Source organism: Monomorium pharaonis, chromosome 11 (genome assembly GCF_013373865.1).
Source record: "Monomorium pharaonis isolate MP-MQ-018 chromosome 11, ASM1337386v2, whole genome shotgun sequence".
Classification (NCBI taxonomy): Eukaryota; Metazoa; Arthropoda; class Insecta; order Hymenoptera; family Formicidae; genus Monomorium; species Monomorium pharaonis.
Genome location: NC_050477.1, coordinates 14,732,027 through 14,756,270, shown reverse-complemented (window position 1 = coordinate 14,756,270; position 24,244 = coordinate 14,732,027). Strand labels below are relative to the sequence as shown.

At 43.9% G+C, this 24,244-nt stretch overlaps 1 protein-coding gene across 2 annotated transcripts in view; it reads left to right on the top strand.

The window, feature by feature from the left end:
* The first annotated feature begins 1,714 nt into the window (after window positions 1–1,714).
* The window catches only part of LOC105832981 (transcription factor Sp9), a 35,260-nt gene continuing 12,730 nt past the window's right edge, over window positions 1,715–24,244 (top strand). The window contains exon 1 of one of the 2 annotated variants that reach the window (XM_036294145.1): window positions 1,715–6,550. In XM_036294145.1, the coding sequence (XP_036150038.1) occupies window positions 6,464–6,550 (87 nt within the window). In that variant the 5' untranslated portion in view covers window positions 1,715–6,463. Of the gene's footprint in view, window positions 6,551–18,689; window positions 23,268–24,244 lie in introns of those variants that run through there. The other variant, XM_036294146.1, reaches the window with a different exon arrangement.

The window sequence follows — 24,244 nt, the reverse complement described above, 5'->3', positions numbered from 1 at the left end:
ATTCATCTTCACGATCGTGGTGGGAGAGGAAGGGGGGAGAAGAAGGGGGAGGAGGGTTCACGTTCGCGGACGCAATAAATCGACAGAAACGCTCTCGTGCGGAAATCTAAAAACGAGGAAACCCGATAGCTACTAGCTACCGCTTCCACGCGCGCGACCCAGCGCCATTTGTCCTTGCCGCGAGCGTTAACGCCCGTCTTTGGTTCCGTTCATTGTAAAACATCCCTTTTCGCACCCCTCCTCCTCCCCCCGCGCCACTCGCCGTCCTACTCCCGCGATACGCAAGGGCGTGGGCGGGTCGCACCTTTTGTGCGCCGGTGGCACGCGATGTACGCATAATCGCCACTAGGATTCGTAGCAGGCGGTGGCCGATAACGTCCCCTCGTTCCGCGAACCTATTCCTTTCTCACCTTTGCGTAGTCCATCTATCGATTACTCCGACGCGTCTATCTCGGGGGTACCATCTAACGTAAATACGATCCGAGCGATGCGTGATACGAAATCACGCCGACCAGATGGTTATTTTATGATGTAGGATACATAAGCGGAAATCGTAAAAAAAAAACGCGCGGTAATGCAATTATATTAACTGAGTGTTACATTATTTACAATTTAGAAAGAAAACAGATCAAATATACACGGTGATCTACTGTAAACCACCGCTTTTTATCTCGTAAACTAAAAAGGATAGACCTACCAAATAATGTATTAAATTAAATCATTTGAATTAAATTTTATTTATTATGAGCATAATAGTCACTTATAAAAATTACAAATTATAATGTTAAAGAACAAAGAAACATGTATATTTTTGTTGTTGTAACGCAAATATTTTGATGTAATAAAAGTTGTAGCGTTTTTCCTAAAAAATACAACGATGCATATAGAAATTGTTTTACAAGTTGCACCAGTTTTGTTGATTTAAAGTTTAACAGCAATTACTATCTTTTTATTTTCGACCCTGCAGCGTGACCGAAATATTATGAACAGATGTATTACACGTCAATTACGAATGCAACAGTCGGAAGTTCGTCATACCGCAAAGCCAAAAATAGTAATCGCTCTTGGAACTTTAAATCAACGAAACTTATATTTTTGTCAGTCATACATTGTTGTATTTTTTAAAAAAGTTAAATAAGAAATATTTATATTAAAAAATTATACATGCTCTTCCGTTCTCTAACATAGATTATTTTTATAAATGATAATTATCCTCATAATAAAATTTAAATAAAACCATTTATTTTAATATATTATTAGTTAGGTTTAGTTCTTTTAACATAAGATAAAAAAGGGTAGCATTTACAACAAGGCACTCTCTATAAACAAAAATACAAAAACTTTAAAGAATTTAATGTTATTCTTAAACTGATATGAATTAAATACTTGCATAAAGAAATTTTGTACAGTTTTATTTAGAAAAATATATTTATCTATAAATGGGGTGCAAATATAATTTTTTTTGAGTGGAGAGGAAAAAATATCGGACAAGGAATAATAATATCTTCAAACTACGAATTATAATTTTTTAATGCTATTATTATTATCAAAACAATCATATATATTGTGCTTAGATGATTATTACAATATTGAAATAAAAATATATAATTTGTTAAAATTTAAGCAATTTATTAAACTTTTTAAAGATTTAATATTCTTATTTGTACATGAGACAGTAATTGTTAAATTGATAGTAATTTTTTTCTGTGTATTCTGAAAAAACTAAAATTATTAAGGATGAGCTAAAGAGTTATTTTTTAATAATAGCTACGCCGGTTATCATCACTTATATATAAGAGTTTATTTTAAGTTATTTTCTAATTCTTTACCTCAACTCTTGTAAAATTAATAGATTTTAATCGGAATCGAAGTAAAATTTCAATTTTTTTAATATTTGATCCACGAAAATTCAATATATCTTTTTGATAAATAATGTCATGTAGCACAAGAAACATGTTTATAATATCTATATATCAATATTAAAGATTAATAGTATAACAATTTTTTACAAAATAATTTTATTCAATAAATTTCTTTTAAATAAATTTAAAAATAAATTGTGTTGTTCAGAGCAAACGTCGAATCGGTCGAATACACATCTACATATATCATACATGTACATATAAGTCTATAATATCAAACTCTCTAAAGGCTGGTAGCTCACATTTATTATGTGCAAAAAAATGTTTTATAAACGTTATTTGGCTACGTAGTGAAATTATTAAGACCATAGAATTCCCATGCAATCCTGCAGCTGAGCAATCCTTCCAAACATTTGTAGTAAGCAGCGATATTGACCGAAATAACTGAATAAGTGCCTTTTTTACTAAACAGTTAATAGTCATAACAGTTCTAACTTAATAACAAGTTGCAAAGTAGCCGTTAGCAGAAAAAAAGACCGCTCATCACTAATAATTATATATTTCTATTTCGTCGTGCGTCAAGTATCTGGTACGAGCGGACGAAAAGTCACTTGGCGATCTTGGTTTTACGAGACGTTCGGCGAAAGTAAATCGATTCACAATCCGTCATCGAACTCGACGGCGTTCTCTTTGAGCGGAGACCTCGCGACCGCCTTGTCACCGAACCTCATGAGATATTACGTCCAAATTGCCCGGGCCAATCTCGGCTGGGACCACGGCGATCGTCCGCGCGGCGGCCGGCTTGGCCGGGAATGGTTATGAATGGACCACGATTAGCCGGTCGCCTCGCCGTAGTGGCGCCGTACCATGCCACGGACTTCTTCCATTATGGAAAATTAGATCCTAATGCGACCTCGACCCGTCGCTCGCGTCTCCACCGGCCACTGGCGTAGGAACGGCGCGCAACCGTACGCGCTCCTACACGGCGATAGACAACCACGGCGTGGCTCTAAAACAAAGTTGCGCGCAAGTGGGTCGTTCAATTTAAATTAAAGTTTTCGTAACTCGCATAAACGTACCCGACGAATGGCTCTTTAGCGGTAGAATTAAATTTGTCGTTTTTGTACATTTGATACGTTGCGTTAAATTTTAAGAGAAATCCAGCTCACCAAATTACGCCAATTATGAAATTCTTAGCAACCGGTTGGCTACCACTCGCGATGCGGTTTTATAGGCACGGTTTAATCACAGCCACGACGCAAACCGCTGTAAAAGCGGCTCGTATCATTCGCCCATGTGACGGAAAAAATTTGCGGTAGCCTAATGACAGCCTCTTGTCTTCATTCTCGAATCGTTGACGCAAGATGTGCCTAGATTTTATTTTTCTTTACCCACCTTTTAACCAGATCTTAAGAAAACTTTGGTCTCTAACGCGTTTTTTGTTATTCGTAAAGTGTCCTCGCCAGTGACTCGTTTTATTTCTCGTTTTTTTTTTCCCAAAAATTATAAAAATGCTCCGCTCGCACGGACACGCCGCTGAAAAAAAAAAATACTTCTTGGAACATATTGCGTTTCATAAGACGGACTCGATAACATTTGAAATTCAAACCGCACGATTAAAGTCGCATTAGGTTCTTGCGCGTATCCGCAAGGCTCTCTCCCTGCACGAAGTTGTGATATTTGTGATTTTTAACAACCGCCGTTCTCGAGCTTGCATCGCCTACCTGCGTCATGCACGCGGCTTGTTTCGCAAAACCAAAAAAAGCACGAGCAAATTGCGAGCTCGTACGATCTCATCCTTTTTTTTATATATAGTAATTGACGTTCGATATAGAGCTACGATTACGCAGGTGTCGAGATGGACTAATGTATTCTCAACTGCGAGAACATCCTAAACCTTGAATCGTGAAAATATACACGAAAAATATACGATATTTAATATTTGATTCTACTAGGTGTTAAATATAGTTGCACTCTATCTGCGAACTTATCCATTAATACGCGTTCTTGCTAATGTAAACTATATACTATTTACTTTTTCATTTCGATAGTGCATCGTAATATACAAATATTTATATACTTTTCAACGCAATCTGCGATACGAGCGTTAATTTAAAATTATTTGCTGACTGTAATATTATTATTAATTATGCTGTTGACCGTTATCGCGGATCAAATATTAGTATCGATTTCCTTGCACATTACCTGTCGTAACGCGAAGCAAGAAAATGCACGAGTTTGAAATCCATTTGTAAAATTATGCTGTAATAAGTTAACGCGTGAATGCACATGGAACGTATGATCCATCGAGCGCCGTAATATAGTATGTTATATCATGCAAAAATAAAATAGATCATAATGTCTTATCTGATTAAGTGACTGTCTCCAAGAAATGTAAAATATATTAAAATATCGTATTTTAATTCGATATTATGCAACAGTAGCAAACTATAATTCGATAAATAACATACATTTGTTTCTTCACGAGAATATAGAATATGTGAATATGTATTAGATATAAATATAACAGACAGAATAATTCTCCTATAAGTAAGTATAGACAACAATTGAAGAGAACATTCCTTGGCTTATTTTAGAAAAAAAAGATAGCATATGCTAAATTGCTTTGTTCTCAAAATACAGAGTTAGAAAAAAGTTAACTCTAAAGTTAAGAAAAAATGTGAGAATTTAAAAAACACTTAGACATATTTTATCCAATTTAGCTGTGTGTACATGTAGTATTTAAAACAATTTTCCGATCAAATATCTTTATATCCATGAGTAGTATTGGTAATCATATTCTTTTAAAAACAAGGCAGTTTAGGATATATATTTATAAGACTTTTTCTTTTTAAAATAAGTCCAAGAATTCCTTTTAGTATTTCTTTCAATATTTTTTGTACCTTTTGTACTTTTTTACTTAAAAATCTCCGCGCGTATATCTATATATAATAGATGTAGATCATTTAAAGAACAAATTTAGAACGATTCAAAATCAAAATATATACATAATTTCTTTCAACTTTAATTTCGAAAAGAATTGACTTATGTTGTCTTAAATAATATTCACACAATATAGTATAGATTATACAAAAGTATATAAAATCACGTATGATTTAAACAAAAGGAAATACGCAAGCCATATATGCAAATTACATAGCTAATCAGCGCTATCGTAGCTTACAATCAATAAAAAAAAATTATCTCAAATTATGAGCTGAAAAATCCAATCTTCACATATTTCAGTTAATTGCATCCGCGACTGTGTGTGGGATAATGCATTAAGAGCACGATCGTTGAAAAGGCAATGGTACAAAACAATTTGCATGTAATTTCCTGAACGCGCGACACGATTAAGGATAATTCTAAATAACAATAATTGGCGAGCAAATAATCTGGAACATTTTAAAAGCATTTATGGAATCGTAAATCGTCAAACGTGATCGCGTGGCGAGTCTAATGCATCTTCTACCCTCACAAAGGGCTAATATACCCAGACATCTTCGTTTATCCTTGTTTCTTCTTTTTTTTTCCCCCCTCGGGACACGCACACGAGCGGACACCAAGCGCGAAGGATCTGATCAATCGATCAGCCCTGATAGGCGAGGATCTAACGCTACGTCCGGATCCTCCGCGTAGCGCGTATCGGTATTTAAATAACGACGGGGCGCGTAGTATACCGTTATGTCAAACTACGACGCTCGCGAGAGCTCGCGAAACGATACGACTCCGAGTCACGTAAAGCGGCAAAAGGGGAAGCGCGAGAGAGCGGATGAGAGAGGACGAGCGAAGAGGTGGTGGAGGAGGAGGAGGTGGGGGGGGGGGCCAAAGCGCGAGAGGCTCTTCTCGCTTCTATACGCCGAGAGGGCACCACCAAAGTCGCCGCGCGTGCCTCCTTCCAGCGACCACGAGCTGCGCGCGCATTTCTGCGGCTGAATTACCGTGGGTCGCGGAGGGGATCGCCGGCGCAACGGAGAAAGCGGAGCCGAGGAAGCGGTGCGGTGGGACCGAGACGGCGCATGACACGGCACACGGTGAGGGTGCCCTAGGTGGTCGCGAGGGTGGGGAGAGAGAGCGGGCCGCGGGAGAGGGATGGTGAACGAAGTCGAGGAAACCAGGCACGGCACGTAGGCGGTGATGGGCGGCGACGGATTCCGGTTGGGCCCCGCCTCGCGGACCCGACCCCTTTTTTGCCCGGGGGCCGCGGAGTCCTGGACGTTTCCCTACCACCTAATATCCCCCGTCTGGTTGAGACCAAGTCGTCCGGACGGTCGGCAGTCTGTCACGGGGCGAAGAACGGGAACCACGGTAATCCCGGACCTTTTCCACGGAGAGCCTCCTTTTTTTTTTAATTCCGAGCGACGGTCGGCCGCAAGGACGACACCGGAGCGCGTCCGGATACGCGAGTCTGAATCCGTGATCGCAATCCGGTCCCGTGATCTCGAGTGCAGTGCGTAAAAAAAAAAAGAAACGAAAGCAGCTGAACAGAACTGAGAGTGACGCGGAAGGACTTCTCCTTCTCTCTGGTGTGACTTTTTAACTTCCGCGGTGCTCGATTCCCGCGGGTCCACCGGCTACGGCAACCCCAAGTCGGCGTCGAGATGCTAACCGACATGACGCCGGCGGCGGCTGGTCAACTCTATCCCCAGCTACAGTCCATCACCAAGTCGCCGGTGCACGGGCACGTGGTGAGTCTCCGTGTCCAAGTCTTTAAACTCCTCTCTTCGTCTTCCTTCCGACGCGCGACGTGTGTCGATTTTTCTCCGCCCGGATCGCCCGAGCGGGCGCTTTCCACTGAAATCTACCACTGTGACATTTCACGACGTGTGACGTTGCAAATTTGTATCTATCGCCACCATGACTGGCGTGTGGAAAAAAGGGTCTTTAACATTATAGTGAAAGGGACCCCCGTCGCGACGGGTTAATTTCTCGATCGAGTTAGGCTTACGATCTCTTCAGCTCGGAGCAAGAGCGAATTCCTCGTGTTTCATCGAGAACGCCCGTTTAATCCCGGATAAAGATCCCAGTCTCAGCAGGTAGAGCGCGATGCTAGCGAAGATTAGCTGCTACCGTCCGATCCTCGACACCTCCGATAAAATCTCCTCGTTGAGATCTCCTCAAAGATGCACTTTGACAACCGCTTTGATCGTCGACGCGGTGATCGTCTCGAGGCGTCAAGGCAAATGTCATCTTTGATTTTCGACGTCGATTTGCTGGTAGACCTCACCTTCGCGTCTCGTTTCGAATGTCACAGAGAGAAAAATATCCGCGTTCCACGCTCGCATTGTAGTTCGAGATTAAAAACGGCAAATTATTTGATAAACATATTGCGGATGCTGCGTAACTGGACATTAGCAATAAATTACTTTACCATTATTTATAATTACTACAATAAGACGATTTAATTATCTGTACATGTGCAAAAACGATGTTTTATTTAATATATAATTATATGCTGACGTTTTTATTCCGACATGCAAGTGATAAATGGGAAGGTTGATTATTATCTGTAGCACAACGGATATTTATTTATTCATGATACATCTGGGACATTAGAGTGATATGGCAATCAGCATTCCGCAAATTGTGTCATTTGTTTGTACGTCGGCTCAATAATCAACATAAAAAAAACGAATCGCAATCCAAATATTAATATATTATTTATATAATTAATATTTTATACCATGTACCAATTTCAAAGTCTTTGTGAAATAATTGTTGGAGTGAGAGATTGAGCAAAACTAATTTGTGTAGTTACCTTTAATAATAATGTCAGTAATATCATTTTACGTGCGTAAAAGAAATACGTAGCAACACCTCGCTAATTGTTATTACGTAATAAACTCGATACGTTATTGAATGATTGAGCTAAAGCTAAGACGGTGGAAAGGCAAAAGCAGAAACTCCTTGAAAATATCAACTACTTGCATTAAAGAGAGAAATTACAAATTAACAAGTTTCCGAAACGAACGTGGTAACCTTTACCGTATTTTACGGGGACTAAAGTGATCAGTGTGTTGAATGTGTCAACGTCGAGAAAGGAGAAAACTTTGCGCAACGTCATATCACGCGGGGATTGCAAGTCTCGCAACATATGCTAATATATGTTGATCAGGGATTAATCGGTGGATATTAGACGATCCCCAGCGGGATTTGAGAGATAGGCCTACGCGAAGAAACAAACAACCGTGATTACATTACGCGCGCTAAATGTCAGTGATCTTTCGGCGATCATTATCGGTCAGCATTAGATCCTGTAAATAAAGATAAGGCGGTGACGATTAATCACGTATACTCCGTACATATACACACACCTTCGATTCCGTTTTCGTTGAGAAACAAAAGGGAGACCTGGCGACACGCTGCAGAGGCCGTATTATCGGATCGGACGGAGCGAAGTATCAGAGATAATCTGACGATGATAAACTCGCGAGTGTATATACGAAGTGTAAGTCCATCGGGTTTCGCGATCGTGACCGGGCGCTGTGGGCAACATGTGCCCCGCTCGTTGCTCAAAGCTCTTTATTTTATGACTCGGCAGGAAGGACGACGACGACGGCGCGGTCGCCGTGCGGCGGGACCCTGCGAGATGATTTACGAGTCGACGTAAAAAAGTAATTAAAATCCCTGCCGTCAAAAAGGAAGGCGTGCGCGCGCGAGCGCGCGGGGTATTAATTAAGTCAGGCAGAAAGTTTCCTGTGTATATGCGCCGCGCGCGGCGTCGAGTGTATTAATGTCGGCGAAAATCCGCCGCGCGTATCCGCCGGTGGACATCGGCGGCACTCGTGATCGCCGTCCTTCGGGCGAGACTCCCCGGCTTCCGGTCTGATTTTTTGCGACCTCTCGTTACCTCGCACGAGGTCCTCCACGTTGATTCGCTATTTGTTTCTCGGGTATATACCCACAACGCGGCGAACCTGTTTCGTGTGCGTGATCCTCGCGGAGCTGTCTTGCCGTCGCGTCAGCGCTGGAGTTCTTTCCTTTTTTTTGTCTTTCTTTTGGCGTGTTGCCCGTTTTTTGCTCGAGACGAGATTATTCATAGATATACGAGGCACCGATGATCCAAGATCGTCTTGTAACTCTGCGAGCAATCCCTAATGGTGAAAATTACGTGGAAAATTCCCGGGGGAAGTCGCGCGTTTTCCTCCTCACGAGATGTAAAACTCGGTATATCGGGTACATTGGGTGCGTTCCCAGCAAGTTTCTCGCTAAGGGGCAGTGGTTTCTGTCTCGCGCGAGAATCCTTTCAGAGTCCTTTTTCCACCTTCTGTCGAGGAGGAGAAACGTACATATATATATATATATATATATACATATATACCGAGGTTCATCGGAGATGTCCCGTTTTCCAAACTACGGCGACGTATAGTTGTACCTTTGCCGAGCTACTCGATCCGAATGTATCGAGTGTCCCTCGCACAATGGGTCCTTGCGCAAGGTTCTCAGGGCTCAAAAGGACTGGCCCTACCTGTGTGTATCCGAGGAGCCAATTATTTGTCCGATCTCCTTTGTGCGCCGAAGGAATCCACTTGACAGGATGCGTGGGATGGAAACGCGATGCCTACTTCCTTTCGCCACCCGATCCCGCCAATAAGATACTCTCTCTCTCTCTCTTTCTCTCTCTCCCGCGCGCGAGGGGTCTTGTCTCTTTGTTTCTTTCTCTCCTCACCCTGTCATCGTCTCCCGTATCGTCAATGAGGGGTTGTTCTTAAAGGGCCATGAAACTCCTCGATCGGCCGCATCGGTGAATGGGAGACGATCCTCCGCATTGCGCGTCGATTAATACGCTCGACTTAGCGCGACGGGAGGAATAGAGAGAGAGAGAGAGAGAGAGAGAGAGAGAGAGAGAGAGAGAGAGAGAGAGGCGAATTCGCGGTGTGTCATGCGACGTTAACTCGTCGTTTACACGCATACGCGTTCTCCCTCTTTTTTCTCCCGGGGTCGATTGGATAAGAGTGTCAACAACCCTCTGCAGCTAGTTTCGGTGTTTGATATATCGTATAAGACTCGCAGAACTTTCTTTCGAACTTTCCTGCTGCCCCGCGAAAAATAAAACGTTGCATTAAGTTATTTAATATTGAGACGGCGAAATTTACATCATTAAATATTCACCCCCCGTTGGAAAAAATCGCCAAATAAATCTACACACAGCTGCGATCTGATATCTATCAGAAAAAGAGAGAGAGAGAGAGAGAGAGAGAGAGAAGAGGTGAACGATATGTATAATGTACGTGTTTAGCGGTATAAAGATATGTTACTTTCTTTACCGCTCCAATGTCATGCATAATAAAACGCGGCACACGCAAAACGACACACGTTGAACCTTCATCACGTCGGAGCTATACATGAAACTACCTACAAAACTTGGAGAGACTTTTCTTCGCCGAGTTATATGTCGGCACGCTACAACGGAAAGACGCGAATCCGAGGGAAACCGAACAGCAAACGTGTCATGCTATAAACGACACCGCCGGCGGCAGCGGCGCGATGCAGCAGCATTGTCTTTCCGAGCGAGCGATCGATTCCGGCGCGTCGTTAATAATTAATGCCCTCCCCCGAAGCCGGCGAAGCCTGTGGAAATATCCCTGGAACCGGAGTTACTAATTCACGAACGACTCCGCCGCGCCCCGTCGCTTTCTTCGTTGACATAATACCTTTGTTCCCTGCAGCCGCACGCGGACTTCCGCCTCTCCCCGTAATCTCATTTCTAAAATACTCTAAAAATTCAACGTGCGTAACCTGCAATATCGGCGCATACATGTCTATAATAGCCGTGCGGAAAGTGATTACTCGTGTGATAAATTGTCAAAGTGGATGACTTGTCATGTCATAAGTATTATTATAGCGCCGAGGATCGTGAGACAGCGATGAGAGCTCGGAATCGTAGGAGAACGATACATATATGTCTACATTATCCTCGCAGGACTAACATCCTCGAGTTCCTTTATGCGGCCGCTGCTCGTGTCCGTAGTTGACACCTGTCAATATTTTGCACGACGTAGTCCGCGCCGCGCTCTCTCGAGTACCCTCTCGAGAGCAGGCCCTCTCCTATGCTTCCACATCGGTAATCCGATAATCCGATTCGTCTAGTAAAGGTGTCCCTTTAAGCGACGTCCCGTTGACATTTTCGAGAGCAACAATGGACTGCGAACGGCCGCTGCCGGAGCGCAATGCTCGTCGTGCAGAAAACTGCGTCCTCCGTCACGGCAGGAGCGCGGACGAGGGGTTGCGGATGGGTGGCGCGGGCCTTTTTACGTGACCCAAGAGGGATTTACCTGAAGCACCGGATGCCACACGAGGATGTCGTCCTAATTTGTACTATTTGAGAGCAAAAGAAATCGAGAGAGATAGAGAAACGAAGAGAGAGAGAGAGAGAGAGAGAGCAGAGGAAAGAGGGAAACATTATTTCCTTAAACGACCGCAACATCTCTTGCGAAACACGCGATACACACCTTTCGTCGACCACGAAGCTCTTGTATACGTGTATCTTAAGGGCGACCGCGAACGTCCGAATTTCGCTTTACATTCCGGAGAATAGATCTTTCGACGTTGCCTGAAAGAGATAGATCCAATAGAAAGCATGCGGTTCGGATTTTAATAAAGAGCCTTTCTCTCTCTCTTCGACAAAGCGTTTCCAACTGCAATTATTCGTTATTTTTCCTCTCTATCTTTTTTATAAACCGTTAAACTTTACGCGCGGACACAGTTCATTGATTTTCTATATATCGCTTATTCGCTACAACAATGACATAACTCAAAAGTTCATCTATAGTCATTTTTAGTTATAGTTCATTTCTTTAAATCAAAGTTGATCGCGAAAAAAGAAAACTTTGGGAATTCCGTACACCGCATTTAAAGATAACAAAACTGTAGTGATTCAAACTATAAAGTTTTTGTTTGCGTATCGTTATTGTAGCAAAAATGAGCGAATTTTCTATACATATAGAAATTTTATTAATGGTTCTTACATCGATACAGAGTAAAACTCTGCATCTGCGGAAAATTACTCGAGGTGAATACTGGTGGTAGCCACCGCTTCTCTCGAGGTCTCCCCTCTGTCACGCCCAACGTGATACCCTAATGAATTATTTTTGTCGAGCACATCGTAACTCGCGACGTGTAAACACCCTTTCGAAAGCTCGCTCGCTCGTACAGCTCGTTCTGCTCGCCGTTCTGTTGTACGGGGCCCAAAACTGGCAGATGTGCGGGGAGACAACATGGCCGCCGGGTGGCGATCTGTGAAAAGTCGTCTTTAGGAAACCGTTATTACATATGATCGATTGATTTCGGTATCGTTTAAGCGTCGACATGGACGTCATCTCGCTCACGCGCGCGCTGACGTACCTTTTTTACCTATAAGAAAACGACCGGCGTATAATTTGCGTATGGATGGGCGCGCGCGCGCGCGCGTGTGTGTGTGTGTGTGTGTGTGTGTGTGCAACGGGTTTGCATGAAAAACTCATGTGTGTACGTATACACTCGAACCGTGCAACTGTATTTTCATAGATTGATCATAGATCTGACATGTGCCTGGAAAAAAAAACAGTCCCGTTGAGAAGTAAACGACGCGACAAATAAGGGTGCGATAATTTCTTCTTTTTTTTCTTCTTCTTTACACACCCATCGCGCATAAATATTGACGGGTCGCGCTCGCGAAAGAGAACGTAGAAACTCGGGAAAAGAGTGACAAGACGAGACATTACATATTTATGTACAACATATTTTCCCTCAAGTTGCGTAATTCACTAACGCTGCCGCGATTACTAAGAGAGAGAGAGAGAGAGAGAGAGAGAGAGAGAGCAACAACATCTCGAAAACGCGTCGCGTGCCACGAAATGCCACGTTGGAAAGCGAGCCGCGGGCTGAAAAACGTCATCCGAAAGTATAATCGATCCCAAACACCGGGGAGAGATATGCGATGGACGAGGTTCCTCGTCGAGTCGGATTGGCACGTCGCTTATATATTTCAGAAAGACATAAATTGTGCCAAATTGCAGGCTGGTAGATATTACGCGGGGCGATATATTTATTGCCTTTACAAAGTCCGTCTATGTTACGGGGATGATTTATGCGTTTCAACGTATTAGAACCTCGAAGTCGAGCCTTTCGCGAAACCGGTATCGGGTTTATACGCGATACTCGCCATTACCCCTTTAGCCCTGCTTTCCCGGCTTCGATTAACGACGCCGTATCTGCGAAGTGAATCGGCCTATAAAAAACACTACGGAAGTTAATCTTCGATCGACGGTTGCGCGCTTATTGATCGAAGTCCCGTGCGCACGTTCGAGTTTCTCGTTTCGCAAGATCCCACCTTGCTCGGGAAAAAAATCCTGCTCGGAAGAAGTGAGCTCGCACGAATGTATATTACACTGTATATCTCAGGAGGGGGGGGGGGGAGGAAGGATTGTCGGGTTACAAAAAGATAAATTGGATATTATGACCGAAGACTCGGAGGCGTGTAAAGATAACAGCGCATTTCCTTTTAGATAAGCAGAGCAGCTTTGCTACTGCTGTTGATAAACCGTGAAACGCACAAAAAGAAGTCCACTCGTCGTACGATATTTTATATATCGAGTCACGGGCAGGCACCGGCGAAGGACACTCGTGAAAGGCCGAGACCACCTTTTTCCCCTTTCGGTCCAGACTTTGCTTGAAATGGACATTTTTTGTTATTTCCCTTACTAAGAGTGGGTCACCGACCAGCAAGAGGAAGGGAAAAAAGAGACAAGTTTTAATGAAAATTACAGCTCTCCTGGGAAGAAAGGCCGACTTGGCTCGATACAAACTGGCGTTGTTAAACGAGCGATAATCGGAGTGAGATTGTTCGTGAAATTTTGCGGATAGCCGCTCGCTCGCGCGAGATCCACACACGCGTTACGTGTACCCTACGTGTGTACCGTTCGTCGTTGCACTCGTACGTACGAGCGCGCGCGCGGCTGCGCCCGATCGAACCTGCAATTTGGCGTAGATACGCCCGTGCGTGTGGGTTTACCGGCCGCGTGCAGCGGCTTGCACCGGGTTATACGTGCCTTCCGCCGGCCATCATCGTATCGCTCCAAGGTCCGATAATTGAAAAGCCAAGACTTCTCTCTCTCGCTCTCTCTACATCCATCGCGCGCGCGCGCGCGCGCGCGCTGCGAAACAATATTCCTCCTAGGCGCGCACGAGCCCCCATGCGATGGTATACGTCGAATTACCGGCCATTATCGTGACGTATCATCGCCGGGGCAACGTCATTCACCGGGGCCCCGGCGATGGGAAAGGACGGAACAATACTCGTCGATCTGCGGTCTCGACACCTCGAGGCTTTATCGTGCGCCTCGCTCGGGCAAAGTGGAGGACGATTATTAACGACTCTCTCGCTGCGCGATTCTATTTAAGCTCCGTTGGCTTTTCTCTCTTTCTTTTTCTTTCTTTTTTTTTTTGTTTCGCTGAAACAATGGGAGTACCATCTCTCCGAGATGCTGCCCGCCGAAAACGCTCGCGGCGGGAGGAGAACGCGCGCGAGTTTACGCGAATTTCAGCCGTCGACAGACAGAGAAAACTCGACCGCGGCGCGCGGAGTTTCTTCCCTCCCGCGGGCGGAAGGCATCGGCGATATCGATATATCGCGCGGTCGCGCGCGCGCGCACGCGCGCCCATTTATGTTCCTGTCGATTGTTGGTAGGTACACAATCGTATGCTACACGGCGCAGCGCCGACGAAGAATGAGTAATATCCTCGTTGACAGACGATTGTTCTAACGCGCGTCGGCCGGAACGGCCGCAGCTGAACGCGATCTCCCTTATCTTTCGCCCCGCAGGAATATTTCTATTCTCCCAAGCGACCGGACAATGGTACTCGTCTCGAAATGAAAAGCGAGCGGGTAAACATACGAGGAAGTCGGAGATTAGATTAGATTACATGTAATTTGTTAGACAACGCGCGGGCGTTTAGAGGAGAGGAATTTGCCGTTCGATAAAATTGTTCCAGGTACGTGCGCACCTGTGCGCCCGCGTGGCGGGTTCGTTTTTCGCGTGGCGCTTGACGTACGCGGCATTAATGCCGAACGATTAGTATACCACATGCGAGTGGTAATCGTTTACCGGAGCGCGCGCCGCGGACCACTCGCTCGTTGAAAGGAGCGCGATGAATGACGGGTATACCGGCGACGCTCGGCGGGACGCGAACGCCTCTACCCTTTATCCGGCAGTGCCAGCAGCCTCCCGGCACTCGGGGCCTGAAGGGATAAAGGGCGCCTCCGCGGGATGCCGTCTCCCCCGCGGCGTCGAAACCAAAACACCGACGACGGCACGGACGCGTCCACCGTGTCTACCGTGCGATGATTTATCGCCCCTTCGCGTTGCTCCTCTCCTCGATCTCGATTCTCTTTTTCACGCGGAGAGAAATTTGGTTTTGTTTTTACAATCAAATGCGGCGTAACGTTTTATTTAACCCTTTAAATCAGGGACACCTCGGCAAAAAACGAAAACCGCGAATAAAGTTTCTTCGGATTCAATCAAAATACATAGAACGTATAAGGGAGAGTTATTGAATGCGCACTGAATCGTATCTTTGTAATATTTTAATATGGTTTTACTTAATATAAGCAACATTTAGTAACGGAAATGTAAAGTAAGTGTGATATAAATAATACAAAAAATTAACAGGTTACATCTTATTGTGCATGCTATGCAGCATTATAGAAAATTATATACAACTGATAAAAATTTGTTATCGATTTATATAGCTAATAATAATGTGATAATGATGTTTTATCTAATTCATGCTAATATATTTGCGCTCTCATTTTTAGACTACGTGATATAATCAATATTATTATTATATTATTCTTTATTTTACACGATCGAAGCTCAAGCGTCTTGAGAACCGTCGCGCTAAGTTTTTAAATATTTGAACCTTTGGTTTGATAAATTATAATTGAAATAGGCATTAACAGTTAATAATTTCATTTATTAATCTTATATTTTTAGTCATTTTTATTGATAAAACTCAATATTTTCAAAAGAGATACAACCAGTTTCCTAAATCGGTATCTTTTGCAACATATTACGGAAAAAGGTTATAGCACATTAATTTGTTATTAATGAAAAGTTTAACATATAATAATAGATACTTTAAATATCAGGCTATAATTTCCAACGTTTATTTGTAGATAATGCCAAATGCGAAATATAACCAAAAATAATTTAAGTGGTACGCATTTTGGCAACTCTCCCTTATATATATATCTTGCCTGGATCCAAGGAATTAAGATTTCTTTAAGTTGCCTTAAATATGATGTAATATTTTTAATATTTTTAAACAGTATATTTTAAAAATTTTAACTATAAAATTACGTATATAATTATATAACTTCATATATAAAATTTTAAGTTTTATTAAATAATTTATTAATAACTGTTTTCACGTATAATGTAATAGTTATGAAAGTGCATAGTAGTTACAAAAAGACATTTCGAATAAAAATGATTTTATTCAAATAGATCTGTAATGTCTTACTTAAAATAAAAGTTTGAAACTGTTTTCTCATGACATACGCACGCACGCAATATGAAATATTAATATTAAAGAAACACGGTTATTAAATATTCCTTCATGCGAAGAAAACGGATACTCCGTACGGTTATCAAACCATCATTGCTCATGCTAGCGGCGTGAAAACTTTTAGCCGCCACTGTACGTATACACGCTCGAACGGGGCAGCAAAAATCAGGCTCGCAATCTGGATTCACGTTGGCCTGTCGTCCCGACCGACGGTGCCGGCACCTCGCGCGAGTCTCCCCGGTTTCCATTCCTCCTCGCGGAGCGGAGGAGACCCCTGAGGGAGGAAGGAAGAATGGAAAACGCTCGCGTGACGAATATTCGACGCGTCCCGCCGGTTCTATTCGCCGGCGGACGAGCCGGGTATTTAGCGTCGTCGTTCCTTCGAGCAATTTAAAGCTCTTTCGCGCGTGGAGCCGGCCGACGACCCCTTCCGGGATTTCTGACGGCGACTTCCGGCATAATCCGCACGTGAAGTGGCCATGCAGCCGCGATTTTCTTCTTTCAGCAGATGCATATACGGTCGCACCTTCGCGCGGATCGCCGGACCGCCCCGGGTGTATAACCACCGCGGGTATACACACACACACACACACACATCGCGTTGCGTGCGGCTCGCGTGCGAGAGAGGAACCAACGAGTTTCGAGTAATGGCTGGGATAATTGCCCGGCGTATTATTACCGCGGAATGCGGTGGATTTGATATTAAATCGGTCGCGCGTACATATATACACGGGCGTGCACGTCTCGTCTCCTTTTCCCCCGCGATAGTATATGTGTAAATGTAATCGCTCCTCCTTTTAACCGATCCTTATCCTCGATTACGCGACGACGACAAGCGCGTCGAGCCGCTAACTCTAGAGAGAGAGAGGGAGAAAGAAAGAGGCTGCACATCGCGTTTTAGAAACGCCAATAAAAGTAGAGTCGCTGGCGTAATCGTTACGCGTAATGATACTTGACCCTTGCGAGGCCCTTCACGGAACCCCTCGCGCTCGGAAATTATTTCACATCACGCCGGCGCTGAATTGTTTCGACCCGTCAACGAAGCCTTTGGAGAATGACGGCACGCACACGATACGCCGCGCGCGTAATACATCCATTTCGAAAGGATAGAAACGAATATACTCGTCAAGCCAGAAATAAATCTGTGACGGCTCCGTCTCTCTTTTTCCACATAATACGCCGTATAATAAATTACAGAAATAAGAGAAGCTTGTCCCGAGCAACGAGGCGTGCGTGATTAATGAGCGAATGTTGTATCGATAACTCATAACGCCTCGCGAACGACAAGTCAAATGGAATGTCTGACGGGAGTTTAAAGATTATGACTCGTGTTTCCACCGCACATTTAGCACTCAATATAGCTGTCTTGTTCTCATCTCGCACTGACGTCGCCCACAAACGATTGGTTACACCAGAACTTGACGTGTTGATTTTTATGAATGCTTGAAACGTAATATTTTTCATAAAATAAACCCTTTTCACTCGTTACGATATACTTACTTGATTTAGATACAAAGCGCTCGTGTTAGATAGAAGTAATGATAAAAAAATTACGTGTAAAATTATATGTACGACGACATATGTGTGTTAGATTTTATCTAGTCGGATAATTGTAAAATGTAAACGTGTCTGCGTGTGTGTGCATTTGGTGTGCATAAAGTAAAATTGTAGCCAAATTTCTTTTTAATATGCAGAAATGAGGTACCAAATGAAGTCTGCTAAATCGCATTTTTTTATTACTTTACATTTTTATTTAATATAAACATCATTTAATTACAAAAGTAATGAATAAAAAATGAATAATATAGATAAAAATTTACAAGTTACATCTTGTTTCGTGCGTGCTAATAACACTTTAAAAAATTAAGTGCGATTGATGTTCATTTTTTGATCAACATATGTACTATAATGAAATCACATGCAATTTTATTCTGAATTTTTACATGAAAGAAAGTTAATCATAAAATATTTTAAATTTATTATATATATATATTTGCAATTATAGAGATTAGATATTTTTATAAAATCTATTAAGAGTTTCGTACCACAACAAATTTTATAACAGTAAATGTTATTAATATAAGACTGATAAGTAATAATAGTAAAGGAATAATTGATTGAAACAAAAATATGCCAATTGCAAAAATTCAAACAAGTTTTATTTTGTCCCTACTTTTCATTATCGTTGTTTATTAATTATTAAATATATGATCCTTTAAATAAATTATTCAATAAATTAATAAAATAAATATTGATTCTTTATATTTTAATTATTTTCATTTATAAGTTTTCGATAGTTTTAAAGAAAATACGATGCAGATGATTAGTTGCCTGAATCATATTTTTTACAGCATGTTGCAAAAAGATTTCTAATAAATTAATTTGTTATCAGCAAGAGATTAAATATTGTTGCAATAGATATCTGAAACATCAAGCTATAATTTTCAACGTTCATTTGCACATAAATCAGCGCTATAAATATATATACGTAATAAAAAAGAAGTAACATTCGGCAATTCTCCCTTTTAATTAAAATACACAAATTATTTTATTCTGTACGTCCAGTCTAAATCTTTACTAGATTTTGTTAGATATTTACTGAATTTTACATGGATCAAAATAGATAAGGTGCAGTTTATCCGATTATCGAGAGGAAAATACGCGGTTGGAGAAAGGCGATTGATATTGTGGCGTTGCAACGTGCCTCGCGTATATTTTCGATAGAACCGATTTTCGCTGATCGCGTCTCAACGAATCTAGATCCCTATCGGGGATCTTACGTAGTTCGCGTAATGAGAAAAGAAAAAACGCGCTGAAATGGCGCGGCCGGGAGAAACTGGCCTGGTGAACGGGGACCGGTCAACGGGACGCGGCTCCAATTTTCCAACAGTCCAGCTTGCCTCGCTCGCGTTCTCGCAGGCAGGATAATTTGCATTTCGGTATTCCCTTTATCGCGCTCTATCGTACCCCGAGGTGATGAATTATCCTCTCCGCGCATTGCGTAACGATCTCGTCGTCGTCGTCCAAGTCGATATACCGTTAGATTTACGGATCGGATGGCGCTCGCGCCATGTTCTATTCCGGCCCGACATCCGCCAGTGAATTAGGAAAACGAAGTTTTCCTCTCTCCCGGGACGGAAGGACGACGCACTGCCGGCCAGGATTTATGGGCGCGTCCTCGAGAACTGAGGGAACGTTTTGCTCATTTATGAATTTTTATGTAGGGGATTCACATGGCTTTCCATGTTTAGCCGCTTATTTACGAAGCTCTCTATCATCGAGGATTGGAATAACAATCTCTGAGCAGCAGCATCTTCTCTTTTAACATTTAACCTCTGTCACTCTCTCTCTCTCTCTCTCTCTCTCTCTCTCTCTCTCTTTTTCCTCTGATTAATGACGCGTGTGTGCGTTAAGGATTTCCCAATAATGAGTACTTAACATTACGATGTGAAATAATGTTAATAATATTCAATGTTCCGAAACCCATCTAACAAGATTACCAGGTAACCCGAGATTGCAAACATTTCCGATGTACTTAATTCGCTAGTCCGCTAGTGTGTGCTTTAGACGTATATCCTGTGTGTATCACATGGCCAGAGAACGGAGTGTAATTCACCCGACAGTCAACGATTATTCAAACTTCCGTCCCGGCGATAAAATCGCTGAAAGGCGCGACGGTAAGCGTCCACTCGCGTGCTCGCGCGCATTACCGCCGCTCCTCGGCAACCTCGTCTTCGCGGCAAGATCGCTCGCAATCTTTCCGCGCGAGGACGATAATACATTTATATGCGGCCTGTCGTACGCGGGTGGCGCGTAGGTTTTACACGGTGAGAGAGAGCCGACCGCGACAGATCTCGCTCCCACGGCCGGCGCGGCGCTCGTCCAACAAATCGTGAAACAATAAATCCGGGGTCACCCTCTTTACGAGGTCCTTATAGCACGGGGATGATGATGCCCCTTTTGCGAGGGCGGGGGTAGCCTAATATGTCACAGTCTGTTGCAGGGCGCCCCGCCGGTGGCCGGTGGGTCCTCGAAAACGAGGGTGGCCTCCGTCGCTTCGAGGGTCGACTTGCGATTAGATGCGCTCCTAATGGAGCGATTCAATAGCGACGATCTGATAAACCGATTCCACGCGTTCCTGGTCTCTCGTATACTCCCGAATCATATTAACCATGATCTTTCCTCCTGTCACTCGATCCCGCGTCCCCGGACGAATTTTACAATCGGCAGCGACGAGAATCGCGCGCGCACGCGTGTCATCCCTTCAAGTGTTAAATTCGCTGATAGTAAATCTTGTTTTCTAATGAAAATACCGACTGACTGGCGTTCGATCGTCGCTCAACGGAATCGGTTAGGTGCGTTTTACGGTCGGTACCTCGCTTATGGAGTCGTCGGGCGGTCTCCGAGATGCAACGTCGACGAGAAAAATGATTTGCATAATTTCAGAACGCGCGATTCGCCGCTAGATAAGACGTACGGGCGAGCATATCGCGGATCTACCGTGCGAAAGCACGATGAAGCAATAAATTTTGCCAAGTTGCCGCGGAAGACACGCGAACCATTTTGTCCGAGATCCGGTCGATTCGCCCGTACTGATATCTGTGCACACATAACGCTCACACTTTCGCGAATGTCGGCTGCGTGGCTACGGATACTAACGATATAATGATAATTTTCTCTCTCAATGCTTCAATATTTTAATATCTTTTTTTTACCCTTATTTACGGAACAAATAATTTTGTCCGACCATCTGTAATTCCATATCAAAACTATATTTAGCAGCATTGTTGTCACGCTCGAGCGTCTTACGTAATTATCTTGAGAAATCAACAAAAAAATTATTTTCCGATGCTAGTAAAATTTTTTTGTCTATCGATTTGCACGTTTAGTATTATCTGCTAATCACTTTGGTCAAATAATTCAAATATTTCTATATACTTATAAATTGCATTTTTTATCATTTGTTAAAGACAAATGACAATCGACGTACTGCCCTATTGAGTGCGAAATATTAATTACAACGGTCAATAACGCGGCATATATAAAATAAGAAAATATCTGAAATTACGATCTCTCATAATAGACAACGTGAGAAATATTTTTAATGGTGCTCAGTTGAGACTTTAATAACACAGTGACGTGCGTGTCGGTAAACTTTATCGCTCCGTCGACCGGCGCCATTAAAGGTATTTTTCACGTCATGTCAATTACGCACACGAGCAACAAACTTTCTCTAAACGTACACGGTACCACATTTTTACCTCTTACCATTTTCATACTTGTCTTCATTATTTTTTCACTCTTGTATACGCTTTTTTTTTTACTTCACTCTGTTTTCCTTGTGAATCAGCGTGTTGGGGGTCCTTGAGAATCACGCCCGCGATCGTGTCAGATAATAACGACGACGACGAACGCTTAGACAATTTTTAATAACACGGTAATTTGTGATTCTTAAAATTGGTTCCGGTGTTTTAAAAAAAAACACCGGACACCCAGTACCGAGCGCTAACGAGATAGAAAGCGCAGGTTCTTCTCGAGCAACACGGGCTACACGTGCAACGATTATAGGTATTACGCGCGTGTACCGATCGTAAAGCGTCTCGTTGGCGGGCGCCGAAGAGGAGGACCGCTTAATTCCGCCTTCGCTTTAACTCGCGGTGCTGCGGTGCACGCCTAAATTACCGTCTATAACGCGCTTTTCGATATACATTATTCAAATTTTTTTTACGTGGAAACCGCCTTTGTCTCGTAATGCTCGCAGATCGAACTTTACTCTTTCTCTCTCTCTCTCTCCCTCTCTATCTCTCTCCTTCTCTGAGCGCGATCGATGCCTCCTCCTGTTCGCTCGCGCTGTGCTCTTTCCTTCGGCAAACCAGATACACGCAACTAGGCAACGTGAACTCACGTCCCGATCTATTCCGGTGATCTTTGCGTTAACCTCTTGACATTATATCGACTCGACGTTACAAGCCGCTGGCAGAGCGACTATTACGATAGCATCTTCGATGTATGCCGGTATTATGTTACCGCTAATAACGATTTGCACGTAATGAATCAATAATACAAACGGCAGAAATTATATTTATTATTATTATTACGATAAGTAACGCATTTTATGCGTTTAATCGGAGGATTAACTCGCTGACGTTCACTACCGCGGGGTGTATGTGCGTGTATATATGTGTAAAGCGCACTTTCTTCGAGAATAGAGCCACCTGTTTCGCACAACCGGGTAGATTTATAGTCCCGTCAGTTATACGCTCGCGCAGCGCGTTAAGTACGTCTATAGTCACCTACTTAGCGTGACAGCTCTATGGAAACTCCGCGCATAAGTTCATAACCGCATAGCAGCATCCCGGAATTCGATACTTAAGGCGATCATTATTGGTAACTTACGATCCTTAATTGTCCCGCGGACTATATTCCATTATCGGTTGAAGGACCGGTCAGTTTTAGAAACCCGCGAGAGACGACCGACGCCGGGGCCCCCTCGCGGAGAAGAAACGCGAAACCGTCTGACGTCCACGTCGTCGCGCGAAGCGCTTTACAAGTTCTCGAGCCATTTGCGAGGCCGACCTCGGAAGATCGCCCGCTCGCTCGCGCGTCTTTTTTGCTCGGAATATTATAGCGCCGAGACGGGAGGGAGAGAAGAAGCCGCGCGGCTCTCCTCTCGAGAGATTGGATCTTTAACCGCTTTACTTACAGGCGGCAGCTGCGTCCGCCCGGCTGGGCCGCCGAGATGAACGAGTTCACGTGGTCTGCCAAAGGTGATTTAGTGCCAGTTTGTTGCCGTAAACGCTGCCGTTGGTAACACGTCGCCCCGTTCGGCGGCGGCGAAGGCGAGGCTACATTTGCCTGGTTCGTAGACGCGTAGAGAATCCACCGAGAGAGAGAGAGAGAGAGAGAGGGAAAGAGTAGAGAAACGGGTCGTCCGCCGCTAAATTACCTCGTCGGCTCGACGCGGCGCGCTTTTGTTTATCCTGCCGAACGATCCCGATAAGCTGACGATTAAACCGGTCGCACGTTAGTTTTCGCCAACGATCTCGCCGTAACCGTCCAGAGCCGCGCGCGGTTCAAGTGCCACCACATCGGTGGCCGCGATTAGACCCACCAATCTCTGTCTCTTTTTCTCGCACACGGAGATCGCGACGACGCAGGTGCGCCGAACCCTGACATTCGCCCCCCGATCGATCGTATCACGTATCCGTGAAATGATACTCGCTCTCGAAAACCTCTTCCATCGCGTCAGCGACGTATTCTCCCGAATTGAAACATTGAACCGCGAGACGAGATAAGAAAGCGAACACTACGCGTAATAAAGTCATACTACTGAGGCACGTTATTAACGTTGAAATGATATTATCTTTATGTCACTCCGCCGAAAGAAGAAAACGGGCGGGGCGCAAATCGTTAAAATATACGTCCGCCGGTTAAATTGCACGCGGAACGCGCAGTAAAACCTACGGCCGTGCGAATCCCTCGGCAGGATCGTCCCGGATCATCTTTCAAGGCCGGGCGGATCGTCTCGTCCTCGCGCTGGCGCTCGTTATCACCCCCGAGGAGCGCGTCGCGTAGATTTACCGAAGCGCCGAGGTCTTTACGACTTTTTAAGTGGACGTAAATACCCGCAGGTGCAAGCGATACGACGACGACAACGATGTCTCCGGGAGATCCCGCTCGTGATCGCGCGTATCAGACGGGCCGGGGGTATTCCGCGCTTCGATGTAACCTTCCGTCGTAAAAGGGCCGTCAGAAGCGAGCCGCCTGGCGTAAATTTATCAGCTCGCGCGCTTCCCTTTTGCTCTCTCGTGACTATATTATGACGATCGTCTCCT